Raw genomic sequence first — 20,316 nt, forward strand, 5'->3', positions numbered from 1 at the left:
TCACTGGTTAGCTGGTGGAGCTACCCTGGGAACACATACATTCATTCCTGGGAAAAGATCCACCAGTGAAGTCAATTCTGTTTGCTGAACTTGTTCATATAAGCTAACAGCATGACAAACACCCAGAAGATAAAGAGCTCAGACCCATGCTGGTGGTTCCCTAGCTAAGGATTGCTAGTCCCACAAGGCTATTGTTTGGTGATAAGAATTCACTGCGAAGCCTGGCCAACTTTCCGTGAACAAACATATCTATGCTCTGGTTCTCTCTCACCCCAAAGCTTTATGCAAAGGGAGTAACTTTGCTTTCCTTCTCCTGTTTGAGTCAAAGCAAAATGTTTCCTTCCCTGCCAAAAAGACAACCACTTTCATCTGAACCTCTGCTAGCTGTTTGCTGCTGTCTTCCTTGCTGCCTGTGTCTCCACACTTTACTTAGGTTTCTCTGTCCTTTGCCATGTAGCTCATGTTGGTTGTGAGGTACAATTTCACTGTCCTCTTCTGGTCTCAAAACACCTCTGTAAAATTGCTAGTCAAGCAGTCCCTCCTTCTTTCACCCCCATCCTTTGGGTCTCCTGGACTTTAGCTGTGACTTTGATCTGACTTGGTTTATCTGCACTATAAACCCTCTGGGGCAGGGAATGACTTTCACCAATAACCAAGTGACTAGGGCTTTAGAAAGCCACCCAGGGAAGCTAATTCTAGGATAAGAACAAATATGACTTCCAGTCTGTTGCCAGAGGTCCTACCTCCTCTGCAAGACAGATGGCACTGCCTCTTGCTTTCATGTATGGCTTTAAAGCTATAGAAACAGATATTAGCAGTCTCATGAAATAATATTGCACAGTTGCCATGGGGCAATTCACAGCTGCCCAAGCAGTTTTGATTGCTTCCTAGATTTCTGTATTGTTCTCAGTGGAAAGCTTCCAGAGGAGCACTGGATGACAACCTGAAGGCTTCGGTTATCTGTGCAAGTGTACAAGGGTCAAAGCAACTTCATCTGAACTCATGCTAAGAACAGCCTTATAAAATCCTCTTTCTTTGACACAGTGCTGTGAAATTTTTAGTCTTTGATTACAGAAGAAAGTAAAGAGACTGGACATCAATGTTCAACAATGTCAAACACCAAGGAAATGTGTGTCAAAAGATGAAACTTCAACAATACTACAGAGATTTAAATAAGGGAGGAGAATTTCATGCTACAAAGCTCAGGAAATTTCCTATTTTCAGTTCTTCCAAGATGCCTTTGCTTAAAAGCTTCCTTTACATGTACTTTTAGAGCGATCTAAAATCTACAACAATCTTTAGCTGGCATGCTGCCCATCAACATTGCTCCAGGCATATTAAGGGTAAAAAAATTCCATAGTAACGTAAAAGGTGAAAATAGTTCCTCTGTAGCTTCTCCTCTTTACAAAAGACCATTTACTGTTCTTGCCTGAAGCTTCATGCCTTCAGTAGTTACCCAGTGTGGTTAAATAGTGTATTGCTTTGACTAGAGGGAAAACCCTCACATGATTACTAAATCCTGATAGAGTAAACAGATTTCCCTGCAACGAACATCTGGCACATCCAGTTATGTGCATTACTATCTCCCCAATTAGGACCTCCAGCATCATCCTAAGCTTTCTCAGCTGCAGTGCTTGGAAAAATAATGCAAGAGAGGCATCTGCAAACATAAGCAAGGCTTTACCAATGATGCAGTAGGTGTCATGGGCACCCAGTCCCTTAATTAAAACATTTGTAATTAGGCACAGTACAGAGTCAGTTATCTCTGCTTTCCAGCTCGTGGCAGCAGGAGGGAAGGAATGTTCTGTTTATAGCACAGATGGCTCTGCAAGCTGCTGTGCACCCCAAGATTGTCAAAATAAAATTCCATGTATTTGTGAGTTTTTTCACAACCACTCCTTCAGCCTTCACTTTAGTTCCCAGACCAGAACTGAAACCCCTAGTAACAGATATGTGGGGCCTTTCCAACTTCAGCCAGCTGGTTGAAGTCAATGTCTTCTCCAACTGCCTTCTGCTCATATCAGATTTGGGGATGGACATGAGAACTCTTTCAATGCTGGGAAACTTCTTCAACTTCTTGCCAGCATCTGATATCCACAGAGGAAAAAATGCAGTAGAAAAGCTGTGGTAAATTAATGCCATTCCTAACTCTTTGAGGCATTTGGCTTTTGAGTCCATTTCAAATTGTAACTCAGTGTGACAATCCATTCATTACCACCACAAAAACCAGTACAAACCATGGTAGGTTTGTTTTTTACACACTCACTTTTCAGATACTGAACACTGGCTTTTCCTCTATGGATTACAATTCCGGAACAGGAGAGGTCACTTATTTACTAACTGTTGTATGGATCCATAGTCCTTGGCTAAGATCCTGCTAGAATGACTTGTCTCCGACAAGTTGTCCAAGAGTTGTTGTGCTGCCAACTTCCATAAAACAATGCAAATGGCAATGTTTATGCTTGTTGAGTGGTCTTTGAAATGAATATGAGAGTGGCTCAGTAGCACTGACTTTCACACAGTTAGCAGTTCCACTGCTAAAATCTGCATTCAGCTCCTGCTCAGTCAGAGATTTCCTTGCTTTCTGTGGGATCCCTGCCCTAGCATGGACTCCTTAATTTGGCCCATAGGCAAGATGATTGATAACAAAGCTGCTGTGTTTTTAATGAGTTTGGTTGGTGAGTTTTGTGGCCTTGTTAAAAAAGTCTAACACTTTTGCAGACGAGCACCCACAATTTTGTGTAGTTCTAAGCGCAGGTGACTCTGTATCATATACACTAGAAATGTTCAGCTCTGGATCTACCCTTGTGGTCTGAAGCACCCGAAATGTACACTAAGCTCTTCTTTTGGGAGAGACAGCAGGCCAGTTCTGGAGTCATGGGGCTTTGTGCAGCCTTCTTTTGTCCCAAGATATTTCCACCACTAAATACGGGGACATCACAGAACAAAGAGCCTCTTCTCTTGAGAAGCCTCCCTTGTAATTGAAGTTAAATGAATGACAATCACTATGTGGGGAAAAGAAGCTTCACTCGGGGGAAGAAACTCAAAAGTAGGTCTTCGTTTTTTGCGGGTACTATGAAATGAAGGCGAGTGATGTCAGATGTAATGTAACACCGGAGTGGAAAGGCTAACAGAAAAAGACACAGTAACACTGCACTGGCTAGTTGTAGACATAAGCTATCCATTAAAAGTAAGTCAAAACCCTCAACCTAATTTTGTACATATGCCATTCCAACACCCCAGCCTCTCTCTGGGTGTTTTAAAGATGCAAGAGCAAGTTTGTCTTCTCAGAAGCAAAGATGCCTTGGAAGCAAAGATGCTGTGTACACAAGAGCACTGACAGCTTCTATCATCTTCCAAACATTAACAGCTCCTTGCAAAATTCCCAGATGAAGAGAAATTCTCCCAACCTGGCATAACCTTCATTAAATCCTTCCTAGTCTGGTCCAGTCCAGAAATGCCATTTGCTGGTTTTGAGCAATTCATTAGACCATTATGTGGTTGAGTCCAGAAGGCAAAGAGGACACAGCTAAGCAGCAATCAATTTGGTCCCTGGCATAATGCACACCCTGGGCACAATCCAGAGGAAATGGATGGCTCACCAGCAAGGAAGTGCCAGGTGGCTGGCTCAGGTTGGTTATTCTGGCAGAAAGAGGTCTTTGTTCTGCAGTCAGAGCAAAGCAGTTCAAAACTCACCAATAAAAATTTAAAGATTTAACATCTGATCTTGTCCTCATGCAAGGTTTCTCTTGGGCAGCTATGGGTGTTAGTGTGGCTACTACTTATTTACACTTGGGTGAGATGAATTTTCAAAGCTAAAAGTTTTTGTTTGTTTACAGGTGTTCCTACAGTGTGAGAAACCAACAACCTCAGTTCTTGGCCTCTACAGAAGCTGTATCCCATGGGAAGGCCTTGCCATCATGCACTTACCTGACACAGAAGTACAAAACAACCGGTCCTGACTTCTTGGGGAAGTCATGTTCCAGCACCCGGCGGTCCAGCTGAAGCCAGTTCAGGTGTCCCCTGCCAAGAGAGAGACAGTTTTGAGCCTGGCACCAAAGAGGTTTCTTACTACTCATGGCAATGAGATCTGAGGTATTTCAAAAGATGAACTGAAGCTTGTGCTATTTGCCCTCAACTATTGCATGGTATTTGAAAGCCACACAATAAATGTTTGAGGAGCGGAGGCGATATCATCCTGGCAACATTTCAGTCTGGGAATCGAACTGCTAAAGTTCAATCTGTCAGGGTGAAAGCTGGCAGCACCAAGCATGCAGGACAGCCCAAAATGTTATGAGCTTCACCTTTTTATTACAAACCCCTGGAGCAGTCGTATCATTAAAAGTCTGTCAAGATTTTCATTAGAAGTCCTCATTGTTAAGAGTTTCCACAGCACCTGCAATATTTCACTCAAGGCTAAACCTCACTCTACAGCCGCAGACAGTTTATTTACCACCCACAGCCCTGCAATAACCTCTCTAGGTTTGCCTAGCCTTCGTTTTTCTTCCTTCAGAGAGCTCCTGAAAAACAGCTGCTCCATGAAGCGTTCCAGCTCCAATTACCACATGCTGCTTTTTAGCCTGGATGGTACCTATCTCTGCTATTTTCTCTTATAATTTATCCATTCGTGCCTTGCTGCTGGAAGCTTTCCTGGGCAGAAGCAGCTCTGTTCTTTGTCACATTCCCCACATTGTCAAGTGCTGTGTATGTGAGAGAGATATTTTATAAATACCCTTATTTGTATTACTGGGGCATCTCACTCCCCAGCTGAGATAAAGGCCTTGTTAAATTAGGCACTGTGGAAACACCATAGGGTAAAATTCAGGACCCACTGAAGTCAGCAGGAATTTTGCTGTTGCCTTCAGTGATGCTAGGGCTGCATCCTGTGAACATTTTGCTGTTGATTTCAGTCAGACCAGAGTTCACCCAGAAGAGGAGGCAGCACTTGCCTTCAGCACTCTTCTGTCTCTACAAGCAAGAGGAGAGAGAATTTAAGTCATTTTGGGAAGACTCTTGCAGCAAATAAAGCAGGAAATGGAATTCAGATGTCCTGAGCTCTATTCTATTGCCTATTTGCTGGCTTATGCTAATCCTCAAGAACAACTCTTCATTCCACTGAAAATGAAAAGGGAAAAAAAAGAAAAAACAAAGGCTTGTTTAAAAAATAAAAAGTGTCAAATTCACTTCTAGGGTTGCCACAAGCTTTCACAATATACCCTGTCAACAAACACACTCAGTTTTCACAGGGGTCTGCCTGTTTCCCCTTAGAATCATGTGTGGTTTGAGCAACTGAGAAGCCCCTTTAGAATCACCTCTATAGCAGTTTAACTGGGTTTGTAGCTCACTCACTCCATCTTTTCTAGAAAAATAAATAAAGGGCAAAGTTTCAGGAGGCTTTGAATCACCTGAGTTCGATTTGAATTTCTGCACAGCTGCCCTGGGTTATTTAGATGTATAAGAGGATGGGCTGCTCTGGGACCTTCAAGCCCAGGCAGCTGCAGGCTGCCTTAGAGACCAGCTGGGATATCGTGTGTGCTCAGTACAGTGTGCTGCTTTGCTCTAAGGGATTCAAAATTACTTGTGAGCTCCACTCATCACTCCACTGTGTTCAGGATCAGACATTCATTAAGAGGCTAACTCACCGCAAATTTTGCCATATAGAAGTCAGGCATTCAGCTTAAGCAGCCTTTGCATTATTTTGCAGGAGTCTCAACTAGATGTGACACATGTGGAGTTGGGGACATTTCAAACACATCCTGGACATCTTTTGGTGTACAAAAAGCATCAAACCCTTTTTTGTCCCCTTCTCCAGACACCTATGTGTTTCCTCTCCAAAATATTTCAACTTTTAGCTATTTTTTTCTCTAGGTAATTTTTTTTAAACATTTTTTTTCCTATTCTTTTTCTCTCTAGGTAAAGTGTAGCCCAAACTGTGTACTAGAGGTACAGACTTGCCAGCAGCATGGCTACTGGAAAGGCGTGACCTACTGCAGATTTTCAAGTGAAACTAGTCATTTCACACGTGCCTATTGCAGTATCTCGGCTGGGGGCAAGCGTGCCCAGCCTGGGACAGTGCTGTGCAGTGATTCTGCCTGTGTGGATCATGTGGAAAGATGACCAGGTTAATGGGGCTGAGTGTATGGGTAAACTGGTCTTGTTCTCAGCAAGCTGTGTAGCGGGACATGCAACATGATGGGGTCTCCTTCCATCATTTCTGCTGCTGGAGTGCAGTCACTGAGTGCTGGTTCAAGACCCTGCATCATGCCCTGCTGTTCAGCACAGATGTGCACTTTAAAAAGGCTTAGTGTAGAAGACAAATGTTCCAGGGTCTCATAACATTCATAGATTCATAGAATACCAGGTTGGAAGGGACCTCAAGGATGATCTATTCCAACCTTTCAGGATTCTTACTCAGAAAGAATATATATAGTATAAGGGTATATACAGGGTATATAGTTTAAATATAGTTTATATATAGGGTATGTAGTATAAGGGTATATATAAGGTATATAGTTTAAATGAGATGTCCCAGCACCCTGTCAAGATGGGCCTCGAAACTGTCTTGGGAGTTTATTCCAAAGTTCAAATGCTGAATTTTTTTTTCTTTCATCCAGTCCAAATCTCCCCAGTAGCAATTTGTACCTGTTACTCCTGTCTTTACCATGTTGAAAGATTATCAGCCTAGGCACCCAAAAATTTGAGGTGTCCACATCACCCACTGCATTCCCCTTCTTGAAACCAGTCCTTTTCCCTGTTTTGTTTGTCCTGAATGTTTCTGTTTCTTTTAATAGGTTTCAGGGAGGCTGAAATTAACTGTGAAGGTCAGAGTATGCATGAAGATTGAAACTAGACATGCTCACCAATTCCTAGCCAAAGTAAAAACCAAGCATTTAACTATATAGGACAATGTATAAAACACTGTCACAGCAAGGAAAAGCCACACTAAGCCTGACATCCTATCCTGAACCTGTCCAGCTGCATTTGTATCACCAAAGTAGCAGCCACCAGCAGCTGATGGCATTACACACCAGTTCCTACCGAGACTGATTTGTTGTCAATGGGCTTACTGTCTACTTCTATGTTTATTCAATAGAAATGTCTGGGTTTGCCTAACATGTACAAGAAAGAGTTGAGAAGCTGTGGTGCACAGAACTATAAGTCACTTCCAGGTATTTCTTCTTTGCTCTTTTCATTCTCACCTCATTTTAATTAAGAAAATGGCTGATATCATCAGTACAAAAAAGAATACATGCATGCACATATGCATAGCAGGTTACACATTTATGCCGCACACATACAGTTGTGTGTACTGAATCACACATTTAATTGCCACTGAATTTCTGAGTTGAAGAATTTCACTACTCTCATCTGCATCTCAAGCTCCTTCAGAAGAGGAAAGTCACTTAAATCACTGCCAGAAGCTAACTGCTCACTGTACTCAATTACCACTTACAATATTTCATCACTCAGAACTTTGCACTGCTGACTGTCACCTAACTCCTTGTTTTAAAGGGGGCATGTGTGGCATGTAGAGAACAGCAGCAGTGAACATTCACTGGCATCTGCTGGTGAATGTGGTCTATCAGGGAACCAAACTCTAGTGCTGTTACATCACAAAATGCTTTGCTCTGGAAGCTGTCTTCCTGTCTTCAGAACTATTCATGGAGCACAATCCCATGTAAAACAAAGAAAAGTATGGGCAATATAACCTGAGGCGTGCAGTAATCCTGACTGTTCCCATGGACCAGTTTAGGCATTTTGCACTGGGATCCTGTTCACACGTGCCTGTGTCTAGCTGGATTTTCTTCATGGTTTGATTTAGAGTCACCAATTAGCTTTTGTTTCATTACCACCACTGATTTTTTCATTTGGGTACTTATACCGCTGTATTCACAAACAATGGTGAAAAGAGTTTGGGGTAGCCTATAGGGAGAAAGAACATTGGAAGCCAGATAATTGTTCTCTATTTGTTGTACTCACATTTTCAGTTAAACTGGTGTGTCAGTAACAAAGAAATAATTGCTTTTAGAAAAATAAACGAGGTCTGTTTATGTTACAGACTGGGTATGTATTTTGGTGCCCAGGGTTCATATGGTCAATTGCATGATGTAGTTCTGTTTTATTTTATCAGGGCTTTCAATAAAGAGTTGTACACCAATGAATCCTTTTGCCTCCAGGTGGTTCAGTTTACAGGGTTTTACTGGTTAGTGGACAGTTTTCTGAGAAGTGGATCCACATTGGTTTGTGTTATAAAGGTATTTAGAGCAATAAACCAGCTCAGGCCTCTCCAGTGTCAAACTCATGCTGAACTGAATGGGCATTGGGGAAGACCAATTCAGAAAACAGAAACCTTATAAACTATTTTACTTTTCCATCAATCATGACAGAAGCAATCCTCCCCCATCTTTTAGGCTCACAGATTTTCTTGTTTAAGGTCTTAATCCTTCAACAGAAATACTTTTGAAGAGGCTGGAAATCTCAAGGAGCTGTATGAGTTTATCTATACAGGCTCTGTGAGGTGATGTGCTGTGTGACAAAGGAACTGGTCTAACACCAGAGCAGAACATTATTCAGTTAGGATGTGGGACACCAGGTCCCTCATTTTGGCTCTGCCACATGGCTGCAGGGTGGAAACAGGCTTCCCTCTAGTTCCCAGAGATGAGAGTGCATTCCAGGAAGGAGTGGTACCCTGCTCTTCCCTTGTCACCCTCTCAGCCATAGGACCCTAAGGCTAAGCAAGATCACTCTGTCATTACTTTATCACTTTAGTTCAGTCTGTAGCCCAGGTGTGGGATGCAAGTGTTGTGGGCCTCAGTGTCTTGCAGTTTTTATCTGTGTATTTGCTAGCTGAAGAAGTTGCTCTGCAGCTTCTCCTCTGGGATCAAAAGGGTTTTGATAAGCTTTTGTTTGGATCCAGAGAGAGGAGGAGCTGTGGGATGCAAAAGTTGGTAGCTGTCCACAGAGCAGGTGACTCATGTCTAAGGACAAGTGAAGGATGCGGAAAATCTGCCTGTGGCCCAGATGGGGTGACAGCAGCAAACAGAAGGGTAATCCTAACCCCTTGCTCTCACTGAATGCTGAAAGAACTGATGCCAAGGGAAAGGGCAGTTAATGGAGATCCATAACGAGCTGAACTAAAAAAATTAAGTCCTTTCTCCATTTCTTTTCAGTCTTCATCAACCAGCATATACCTCTTCTGATTTCACATGAAGCTTGGCCCCACATTCTGTACAGGGACACCCTTTTGACCTGTGCTCTCCCACAGTTAACAGCTCACACCATAAAACGTTCCTATGATCATTAAAATAGAAGACCTCCTCCACAATAGCCTGACAATCTAATTTTGGTCATGCTGACTGCAGTAATGACCCTCTATTATCACAAGAAACTATCACGTTGCCAACGCAAAGGTTGTTGCTATTGATTTTCTTAGGTTGTCATGATAGACCACAACTAATGAATGAAAATCCCCAGTCCAAATAATTTCTAAATAAATTACTCTCATAGGGCTCACACTCTTAAACAGAGGAATTGATTTAATATGTTAGTGGCTTTTTGTCTTTCTAAACTTGCAATTTAGCTAACCCCAGACTACGTTTATAAACCAAGCTCATACTGTTTTAGCTGGTTATGATGAGGTCTCTTCACGTAAGTTACATGGAAAGTCAGCAAAGAGTGAAGAGAAGAAAATCCCTGAAGGCATTTGTCTCAGAACTAAAGGGTTGCTTTATGTGTGCTAGGTGCTCTGCAAATGCACATTAGAAGATTGGTTTTCCTACTTTTTGATTTTTTTTTTTAACTTATATTTCACATTGCAGGTGAAGACCTGTGGTACAGACAGCTCAGTTTATTTTCTGAAAGTGGCATGGGACATCTGTTTCCAAGACTCAATCCATCCCCTCCAGTATATATTTTTGTCTGTGTTCAGTCAAATAAAATAATTGCTGTTTGTACCAATTCTATGCAAAGTTTTTCACAACTGAAGAGGAGATACTTTTGTCAAGGTTATTTTTGCAGCAGCGAAGAAGTCTCAGTGGTCAGAAGGTCAGATTCACTATGGGACAGCACAAGAGCTGCAGATCAAGCTTCATCTCAGTTGGAACTTATTGCTCTGTTTCTGGGTTGTATTTACTAGACTTAATGAGGGTGTGTCCCCAAATCTTTCATCTGGGCTGGCTAAGTGTCTCCTAAAATGCACTTTGCTCCATCTTGACTGTGAGTTAAGGAGGTGACCAAATGAGCAGATGCCATCACCTCACCCTTTGAAATCCTGTCCAGGCAGTGCACATCTATCTGCATCTGCTGTTCATCTTTGAGCACTGCCTCAACAGGCTCTGTCAGCTTCTCATGCTTCCTCCTATTGCTAACCCTGATCTTTGCTCACGCTGCTCCATGTTAAACACGGGAGCCCCAGGGGAGGCTGGACTCTCTCTAATTGCTGACACCCCCTCATCAGCTCCCCTTGCACTCCCAAGGGAGCCCTGTGCCCACTCAGCTGACCTGAGATTGGACTTGCTCAGCTGCTATCTGTTTGTAGTCTGACATGTTTCTTGTTTATAACCTGTGCAACTGGAGCTGTTAAAGTCTCTCACTCTTTTTTGGCTTCCCTGGATGGCTTTCCTGCACCCATCAGGCAGCGCCCACTGCATGACCTGCTCTCTCCAGAAAGAAAAAGCACCTTGGTGAGAAGCAGTTTCTTCCTCCTGCTTTAAAAATTTGAGTGTCTCCTGATGTTCCTCTTTGAGAATCAGTCACATTACTTTGTTGCAGGTTGGAGATCTCCTACAGGGCTAAGCTGCTATGTCAGTGAGATGGGATGAATTCTGAGATCTCCTTTGGTTCAGCTCCCACTCCTGCACCTGCCAGATGCTGAGTATTGCTCCATCCTCGGACCTGCGTCCTGAGATGGCCTTAGGCTACCCAAGGCAGGTGCTTGCCAAAAGATCTGTCTCTAAAGGGGTGATCACTGCTGAGATGAGTGTGGATGTGTTTGTACAATCAGCAGCCTCTGATTACCTGATCCTGAATCATTATTCCATCAGATAATTTGCAGTTTGCTGCCACATGAGCGGAGCAGGCTCGTGACAGCAATACTGCTAACTCAGCTGCTCTGGGAACACAGTGTTGGCTTGAAAATCTTGGGTTTTTTAAAACAACATAAGTGTGGCAAGCCTCTTCCTGATTAGTATTTTAAAAACCCCTACTGCAAACCATGGTGGAATATGGTGGGTGTGGTGCAAGACATAGTCCATATGCTGTGGAAAGTCTAGCTACAGGCATTTGGGAAACAGTAAAAGGAACTCAAAGGTCACAGTCTAGGGACTAATCATAGCATTTGGTAGACCTTTAATGTTTCTCCTGTGCTAATTTTATATTTGTCTTTTAAACAGGGGGTAGAAAAGGCCTGTTCGAGACCAAACTTTTAATTTTGTGGGAATATTACAATTCTGTGAGTTGGAGCTCAAGAGGAACAACCAACATCACCTAAGATGACTCTAGTGTCACAGTCCCATACTTTGGTTTATCTCAGCCATAAGGCTGTTGTGTGATTCCTGGTAAGGCCAAATTCCTTCCACAATGGATATTTTATATTTAAAAAGACTTTGTTCACATTAAGTTTGGTAATCCCTTCCTTTCCTACACTTTATTGTTTTCCTTTTTAAAACATCTCTAATCTGTGATCTAAAACATCAGATATAACAGAGTAGCTGTCTTTTTGTGTGGCTGGTTTTGTTTTGCTTTTATTTCCTTGGAATAATTTCATGTTACTTTTAAGCCTGCTTGAGCGAATAAACTGAGTAACAATTTAATTGAATAGCCAATCTGATAATTTTGAGCTATCTTAAGCTAACCTTTTACCAATGCCAAATGACACCAACTCTGAGCATGAGATCATGAAGGGATTGATACTGCCTCTGTACACCTCTGGCCATTCTTAGTTGATGTGAGAGGCCTCTAGCCCTCTGAATAAAAAGCAATACAGGACAGACTCTGAGGTGGGGTCCATGCCTCCTTAGACCTTGGGATACACAGGTCCTTTCTGTCAGTCATTTTGCTTAGGACAGAGGCACCAAGATTTCCTGTGGTGGTCTTTGATTTCTCACACTTACGTTTCATCAGTGAATGCAATTCCAAAGTACTCCTTCTCCTTCAGGTTGAAATGAGATGCAACCAGGTCAAGCAACTCCTTGGCCAAAAGCTTTGGCTGGAAAAGAAGAATGAAAGAAAGTGATTAATGAGAACTGCTCCAGAACTTTACTGTGCTTATGGAGGGAAACACTATTCTTGAAGGTATTCTGCTGCTGGTGTTCAGATTAGGTTGCAAGCATTATTAGCTCCTTGAAATGAGCAGTAGTTTCCCTCCTATGTACTAAAAACTTGGCAATTCTGACCTCTTCAGTGCAGACAGGTGACCTGCCAGTGTTCAGATCTGCTATGACCAGTTATCTCATGCCTCTCTGGTAATTATATTTGTTAAAGTTTTTTATCAAGAACCTTTGCAAACACATTTCAGACACCCACTCTCACACACACAGCACAGATATATGCTCATAACACTAAGAAAATACATAGTGCCAAAAGATAGGATGTGACAGGACCAAAAGAGAAGTAAATGACAGAATAAATTAGTTTGCCATTCAGTATTGCTTGTCATTTAGATATAAGGATATATCCTCAAATTTAGGCACTTGGAAAGAAAGAGAGAAAAGTAACACGTTTTCAAAATGCCCTTTGTAAGAGCATAAAAGCCAAGCTCCAAGAAACTGTTCACTCTGTATGGAGGATGGTGCCTTACTACCCTGTCTGCAAAATCTTATTTCACTTTTAAGTCTAATATATCCTCCTGACTGTATGAATTTTTACCAGCTCTGCTGTCTACTTGTCTTGGCCATAACAGAGCTCTTGCCTGTCACTGGTAGGAAATAGGGGTACAAAGAGTCCAGGGAGATGAAGCCCCAGATCCCAGAGCTGCAATGGCTAGAGCAGCAGTGGCACAGATGGAGTCAGAGATCCCAACAATGTTCCCTGGTGACTGCTCACAAGGATCTGGTCTACAAATCTCTGTGCTGCAAGCCCAGTGAAAATAAAGTGAGTCTGCCAAGCAGCTGAGTCAGTTACCCCGGACGTGAACCTGTTATTAAATGGAGATGAAATGATGATGCTGTCCAGAAAAGAGGAGGCAGGGTCTTGGGAACTCTGCTGTCCTAACTGACTGTTCTGTCCTGTAAATACAAACACAGCTTGTATTGAAACAAATCTTCAGTTGTACTAAACTCCCAAACAGATTAGTGAGACTCTCAAAATGTCTCCAAATCCCGCACTGTCACAGTATCTCACACAGCTGAGGTGAAGTTCCCTGGCATTCACTGTCCTTCACCCACTTCCCTACTATGTCCCACTGCAGTTACCAGCATTGTCCATACTGCTCCTTTTTACACCCAACACAAAGGTGGTTTCCAGGTCATTCTTGGAACTAAAGCAGTAGCTGTGTCTAAATGCAGCACTAGCTTAAAACATTCTCTGAATACAGGATGAGTTGTTGTGTAGAAGCAACAGCCTGGTGGATAAGGAATAGGTGGGATACAACCAGCTTTATTTTAATTCCCAACTCAGACTTCTCAGGCACAGCCATTGGAAGCCTCTGCTATGCCTATGCTGCCTCTGTGTTGCCTTTCACAGATTGCTGCACTAGCTCTGATTTGTGCTAAGAGCTGAGCAGACTAGGTATGGTGCCATGGTCACATCACTGTACAAGAGGCAAAATCCCCTTCTTATGTCCAGCCACATCGTGGGTAAGTGGTGCTCCATGTCCCTTCCCCCATGCACTGCTGCATCCAGCTCCCCAGGTATCAGGGGAGCAGCACCTGGAAGCACCTGCCCTCTCCCACCCTCCCCAGGCAAGACTGGTAAACACAATGTACTGCTTCTCTGTTTCTGCTGAGTGAGATCTGGTTGCTGAAAAAGCCATGGAGAGGTAGTTGGCATGGTGTGACAGCTTCCCCTTTTCTACTGCCCAGGGGCCTCTGCTCCTCACCCAGCACAGCTCCGTCAAGGCTTGCAGGTGCATGATCTCCACTGCCCTTGACATGAAACCCCCTCCAAAGCCTGTGGTAGCAGATAAGGCAGGATAACCCTTTGCCTTGCAAGATAAGGAAAAAGAACAATAGATAAAGACCCAGAACTGGAGCAGTGCCAGTTTAGTTACTGTACCAGAGTCCCCGAAGAGGCTTACAGCAGTGAAGTTAAGCCCTGCTAGTCCCCTCCAAGATTACTTTCCACTCTCCTCTTGAGCTCTACAAGGTTATTGTCCTTTCCAGGTGTTCCTCCCAACACAGACGGGCAATCTGTGTCTTTGGAGAGAAGTGTTTTTTTCTCCAGGTGGCAATGACTCCTCAAGACATCCCTGCACATCAGGGATAAGGGCAGGAAAACCCTGCCAGTCACAAGCTGAGTTGCGTCCTGTGCCGCTGTCTCAGGAGAGAAAAAAAAGCGGTGTTAATGGTTAATCTTCTTGCCGTTGGTGATGGGAACAGCTGAGCAATGACCCCCTTTCATGTGAGCCTCACAGACAAAGAGCTCATTAGCAATGCCTGTGGCAAGTTGTTTTAATTCATTATTAATTTCTGGACTTCATTTTCCAGAGGGATATTCATTTTGCATTTATAAAACTTCCATCACAGACACATTGAAGAAGATGAAGTCTTTGAGAGCAGGGAAATCAATAGAAGGCAGGCCCAGGACTTTCTGTATCCTATACAGCAGGGTGGCAGGCAAGGTAGCTTGTGAATCCCACTGGCATAAATTAGGAACAACAAGTGGCATTCTGACCAGAAACCAAGCTGTGTCCTTAATGCTGCAGAGATGGACTGTGGTACACTGTGAGGTGTCCAGGCAACTGCTGAGACCGCTCTGCATCTGTTGCTTTTTCCTACCCATACTGCCCTCGCATCCTCCACATAACCTGCATCAAAAAAACCCAAAACAACAGCCTGGCAGAGCATGTCAGAGCTGGAGCTGGCTGGCCTGAACTTGGGTTGGGGTATAGCAATAGAAATCCTTCAGCCGGAGCAATGAGGACATGCGTTGCTGGTGGGGGTGGGTTGTCAGAGCAACGTTATTCAGCCAGGTTTTCTCCTGCTGCTTCCCCTGCTACAGGATCCTCTTAGCAAAAATGCACATAAAAAGCAACGTGCTGTGAACCAGAGAAATCAACAGGATCCTGGTTGTGGTTCCAGCACACTGGAGCTGTGGCCCTGGGGGAGAAGAGCCTTTTCCTGGTGAGCACACTCTCTCTGCCACAGAGAAGGGCTGAGGGACCCTTACTCCCATAGACTGAAGTTTCTGGCATGCACCAGCAATTTCACAGCCAAAGACACCATCCCTGAGGATTTTCTGGATGGCAGTGAACTGAGTGCGTTCACAGCTCTGGACCCCACCTGTACTCCCCAATGCCTATCCAGCCTGTGACAAGCAACACTTTGCAGCTTGGCCTCTCTGCATTTGCAAACACAATTCCCACAATAGTTAATACCTCAGTACTGGGTCAGTGAGTCCTCCTGCTATGTGTGATGGCATCAATGCTTCATCCAGGGGATTCCTGATCATCTGCAGAGTGGGCAGCTCTACTGTAAAGTCCAAATGGGCTTGGAAGTACCCTGAGGTTTTTCTCTTCCCTCTTGGAGAGGCAGGAGAGGAAAGATGGACTCATTAGGGGCTGCTTCCTTGTAAGGAGAATGACCCAGACACTGTTCACTGTGCCTGGCCCATGCCCATGAGGTTTATATGAAACATTGTGTAGTGCTCTGCTACTGCAAAGAACTTCTGCCTCAGCAACGAGGAGCAGAGTGAGCACCCCTGGGGCTCTTCTGCAACCTCAGCTCCTGCAGCCTTAAAGCAATGAACTCACTCCCTTCCTCCCCTCCAAAGCAAGTGAAGTTTGTTCAAATAATTACACAGAGGAAAGGGAGAGCTTTGTTAGTGGTATTGGAAGGTGGCAGGGAAAGAACTGAGCCTGAATACCAGCTTGGTGACTTGAACCTGCAACAAGAAAGGTTATGAAAAGGCACCAAAGACAGGGAAAGAGGATGTATGGGATCACAGCTGACTGGCATTGTCAGGGCTTATTCCCTGCATTGGTCCATTGCTTAGAGCCCACTCTGTAGCCTGAGCTGCAGCAGGAGTGATAGTTTTCAACTAAAAGAGGGTATATTTCAATTAAATACAAAGAAGAAATTTCTTAGGATGAGGGTGACAAAACACTGTAACAGGTTACTCAGAGAGGTGGCAGATGCCCCATCCCTGCAAGTATCCAAGATCAGACTGGATGGAGCTCTGATCTAGTTAAAGATGTCCCTGCTCACTGCAAGGAGGTTGGACTAAATGACCTTTAGAGGTCCCTTACAGGCAAACCATTCTGTGATTCAATGTTAAGCTTCTAGGAGCATCTAATCTCATCCTAAACCTAGCTCAAATTCCTACAAATACCTATTTCTCTTCAGGAGGGCATGATGACTGACTCAGCTGAGGATAAGCACTATAAATATCTAACCTGACCTGAGCCAAATCCTGCCTTGAGAAGGCAGTGATGCCATCTGAGAAGGAGCTCCTTGGAGGCTGCAAAGTAAATAGCCCAAGTGCCTCCACGGGTGCAACTGTGAGCTTATCTTAACAAGCCATGGGTGTCTCAGCTGGCTCATTGCCCCGGAAGTAAACACCTGCCTATCTCAACCAGCAAGGATTTCTCTGTAGCTAGAGAAGATCATTCTGTCAGTCACTCTGAAAAATTCAGCAGAAACCCCAAGCATTTCAGTATTAAATATTCAATATAATTAAAAGACAATGATGCTGGGATTCGAGCTGCCTGAGGAACTCCAGAGTCATGTGTTTCCCCAGTGGAAAGACAGGCTGCCCATTTTTGGCAGAAGAGCATGTTTCTCAGTGACAGCTTCCCATTATACCTAGAAAAGAGTGAGTTATAGAGACAGATTATCTAGCCACAGTCCAGCAGTGCCATGAATAAAAAACAGATGACATGGTATTAGCAGCTGCTGGTACGCCCCTAGAAAGGCAGGAACACACAAAGTATATTTTATTGTTTTATTAACTGTCAAACAAGCCTATCGAGGTCCCCTCCCCCATTTCATAGCTTTTCCCTAATTCTCCGTGGCAGAAGGTTTCTGGGAAATGCATAGTTTCAACATATGGCCAGGCACACACCCCGTGAATCCATCAGCACAGAGACACAGTGAACTGTGGGAACCGGGTAACTAGATCACACTTAGCAATGACTTGTTTCATTAGATTAAAAAGGCCACTACTATCCCCTGTCTCCTTGCTGGAGAGGCTTAGAGCAAGATACATGATGACAATATAGAGATGAGATGCTGCTACATTAAGTGCTGCAATGCTAAGGAGTGTTTGCAGTACTGGTGGTCAGCCTGTGCTGATTTTGTGCTATAACCCAGCTATGGTCAGGAGCAGGCTCCAGGAATCAAATCTGTGAGCACGTTCTGCAGGCTGGCCCACTGGCATCCTCCAAGCCGCCAGGGCACATTCAAGATCTCCAGGGATGGGGTTTCAACCACCTCCCTGGGCAACCCGTTCCAGTATTCTGCTACCCCCATGGTAAAGAACTTCCTCCTAACATCCAGTCTAAATCTACTGTTTTCTAGTTTGAAGCCATTGCCCCTCATCCTATCACTACAGGCCTTTGTAAACAGTCTCCCTCCATCCTTCTTGTAGGCCCTCTTCTGGTACTGGAAGGTCATTGTTAGGTCTATCAGACACAGTCCCAAGGATGGTCACCATGTTTGGGGGAAGGAGGGATTTTACTCCTAGGAACACAAGCTGGGCTGTGCCATGTGGCTTCAAGCCCAGCCAGTGAGCCCCAGCCTATTTTATTCATGACTGTAGACATAGCAGATGCTGTCTGGTGAGCTCCCAGGCAGGTTTGGTTTCTGCAGGACAGATACAATACATATTTAGTTCAAAGTAGCTTTTTGAGCCTTCCTGACTCAGTCCAGTTTTGCAAAATGTTCAAAGGTTGGATGTTTGAAAAACATCTCTTTGGTGGCTTGAGTTGAAATGTAAACTGGGGTGTGTGTGTGGTGTGGCCAGTCCATCAGCAGCAGAGGTGAGGTGGAAAAAGGAGAGGTTTGCATGAATACAGAATCATTCCTGCCTTGGCCATTCCCCACATGGTACTGCCAGGCAGAGTACAATGCTCCTTCATCAGCTGGCAGCAGCTTTCGCCTGTCTCCAGCCTTGGGCAGTGTAATCAGGAGGAAATTAAAGTGCAAAATGGTAACTCATGCACAATTCTTCCCTTCCAACAACTATTATCATTTGCTAATGAAGCAAGCTCCAGGTGCCCCAGCTGAATTAGATCATCTGCTAAAACCAGCCACAAAACTCCAACACCACAGTGACAAGGGCAGTAAGGATGCCCATATTGAGCCTTTGTGCTGCCACTCTGGCATTGGGCATTCAGTGGCCAGCAGCCTTATCTGCTGAAGCCCAGCAGCACCCTTACACCTGGCTGTATTAGGTGGCACATTAACCCATGATAGCTACAGAGGGCAACGCTCTCCCACCCCTGCTTCCCTGTGCACGAAACACCCAAAAGTTTCATCCAGAGGCCATTGAACTGTCAGTCACTGGCAATTCTTATCTTGGCAAATTGGCTCTGCCAGCAGCTCTGTCATCGTGTTGTTTAACCCATTTTATGTAGTTTGAAAAAAAGAAGAATCCAAAGTGGCTCCATAGTGATGTTATGTAAGTATCAAATCAAAGCCCTTTCAGCTATCCTCTCCTCTGAATGCAGCGTAATAACATTGTATAAAATCACTCAGCCTGAAGGCTTGGGGCTTCAGGGACTGCAATTCCCCTTATGGGATAGATCCACCATTCTCATCTCTGTGTTACTCTGTCAATATATGGAGTGCATATAATCAAAGCAGGCTGGGTGAAAAATCATTCATTGAAATGCAAGATGCCTGGAGAGAGAATGTCTCGGTTTTAATCATGAAACAGCTGAACTCCAATGGTGTCAGGGACCAGTGGTGGGAGCATTGCTGGCACCTCTTTTCCAGGGTTAGTGGTTGGCTCTAAAAATCTCTTCTTCATTTACATAGTAAAATGAGACAACTTGCCTCCAGCAGCTTCATCGAGAGCATGGAGGGTGGTGACAGAGTGCCACTGATGTTTTTCTTGGAAAATCAGCACCCACAAGTTGTGGGAATTAAGATTAATAAATCAGGGTCAGATAGATAAAGGAAAAAAAAATCCCAAGTTTTTTAAAAAGTCTGTTTGGTAAAAGGATTATAGAAATGCCCTACTGAAAATTTGCCTTAGAAATATTCACAGATAGCTGCATTTCTGGGTTCAGCTAATATCTGACACTCTGTATCTTAAGTCAGAAGCCACAGCTTTTCTAATTTTCCTACTTGTTAGCAATGTGAATCTGCTTAAATATTTTTGTAGAGAAAGTGGAGAGCATGAGCTGACCCAAATCTGCATGGCAAATTTATGTCAGAACCAAAATGAGAAGCAGTTGGTGGGAGGAAAAAGACACTTTTGGGTCTGTAATATCCATCCTCCCCTTCTTGCCTGATCCAGAGGCAGCTGCACGCTTCCCCCATTCAGATGGGGCTCTGCATCGATGCCCAGTGACCCCATTCCTTTTTGTTTTCTTCTGTATCATCCCATGGCTCCAAGAGAGTTTTCATGTGACTGCATCCAAAGAGACCAGCCAGCTGCCACGGGTGTTAGGACATCTCTGCGCTCAGACCTTCCTTTCATGTATGACAATAGCATCAGTGCTTCCCTCTTTCCTTCTCTAGCTCTCTGCCTGCTCCATCTATTCTGTCTCTGCTGGGAGCAGCTAATGTCTCCACAAACTGCTGAAAGAGCCAGAGGATGGAAGGAGGATGAGCTCAGTTTTGTGGCTGGCCTCTGCTTTGTATACATGCATTTTTTTTCATCCATAGCCCTGGAGTACAAAGAGATCTGGTGACTGCCAAGAGCTCTATATCCCATGTGGGAATATGCATAGCTGTCTCCTGCAGGACTGGGGGAAAGAGAGGATGCTATACCTAGCATTCAGACTGACTTAGTCCGGATGGTTCAGGTGCCAGTGGAACAGCACACTGTAAGGTATCTCTGCCTGGGATCCTCCAACAGTCTGCATCTCTGCAGTGTGCAGTGTAAATGTGCTGCCTAGATGCACATCACCTTCATGGAGCACCTGTGCCAGGCCCACTGTCTCCAGTGTACCTCCCCTATGCCAGATCACTGACCTGTGCATACACATGCACA

At 44.1% G+C, this 20,316-nt stretch overlaps 1 protein-coding gene across 1 annotated transcript in view; it reads right to left on the reverse strand.

Moving 5' to 3' along the window:
• The window catches only part of FRMD4A (FERM domain containing 4A), a 197,240-nt gene that overhangs the window by 81,924 nt on the left and 95,000 nt on the right, over nt 1–20,316 (reverse strand). The window contains exons 3-4 of the mRNA XM_054399433.1: nt 12,111–12,205; nt 3,931–4,023 (exon numbers count right to left, since the gene is read on the reverse strand). Coding sequence (XP_054255408.1) covers nt 3,931–4,023; nt 12,111–12,205 — 188 coding nt within the window. The remainder of the gene's footprint in view (nt 1–3,930; nt 4,024–12,110; nt 12,206–20,316) is intronic.

Source organism: Indicator indicator, chromosome 3 (genome assembly GCF_027791375.1).
Source record: "Indicator indicator isolate 239-I01 chromosome 3, UM_Iind_1.1, whole genome shotgun sequence".
Classification (NCBI taxonomy): Eukaryota; Metazoa; Chordata; class Aves; order Piciformes; family Indicatoridae; genus Indicator; species Indicator indicator.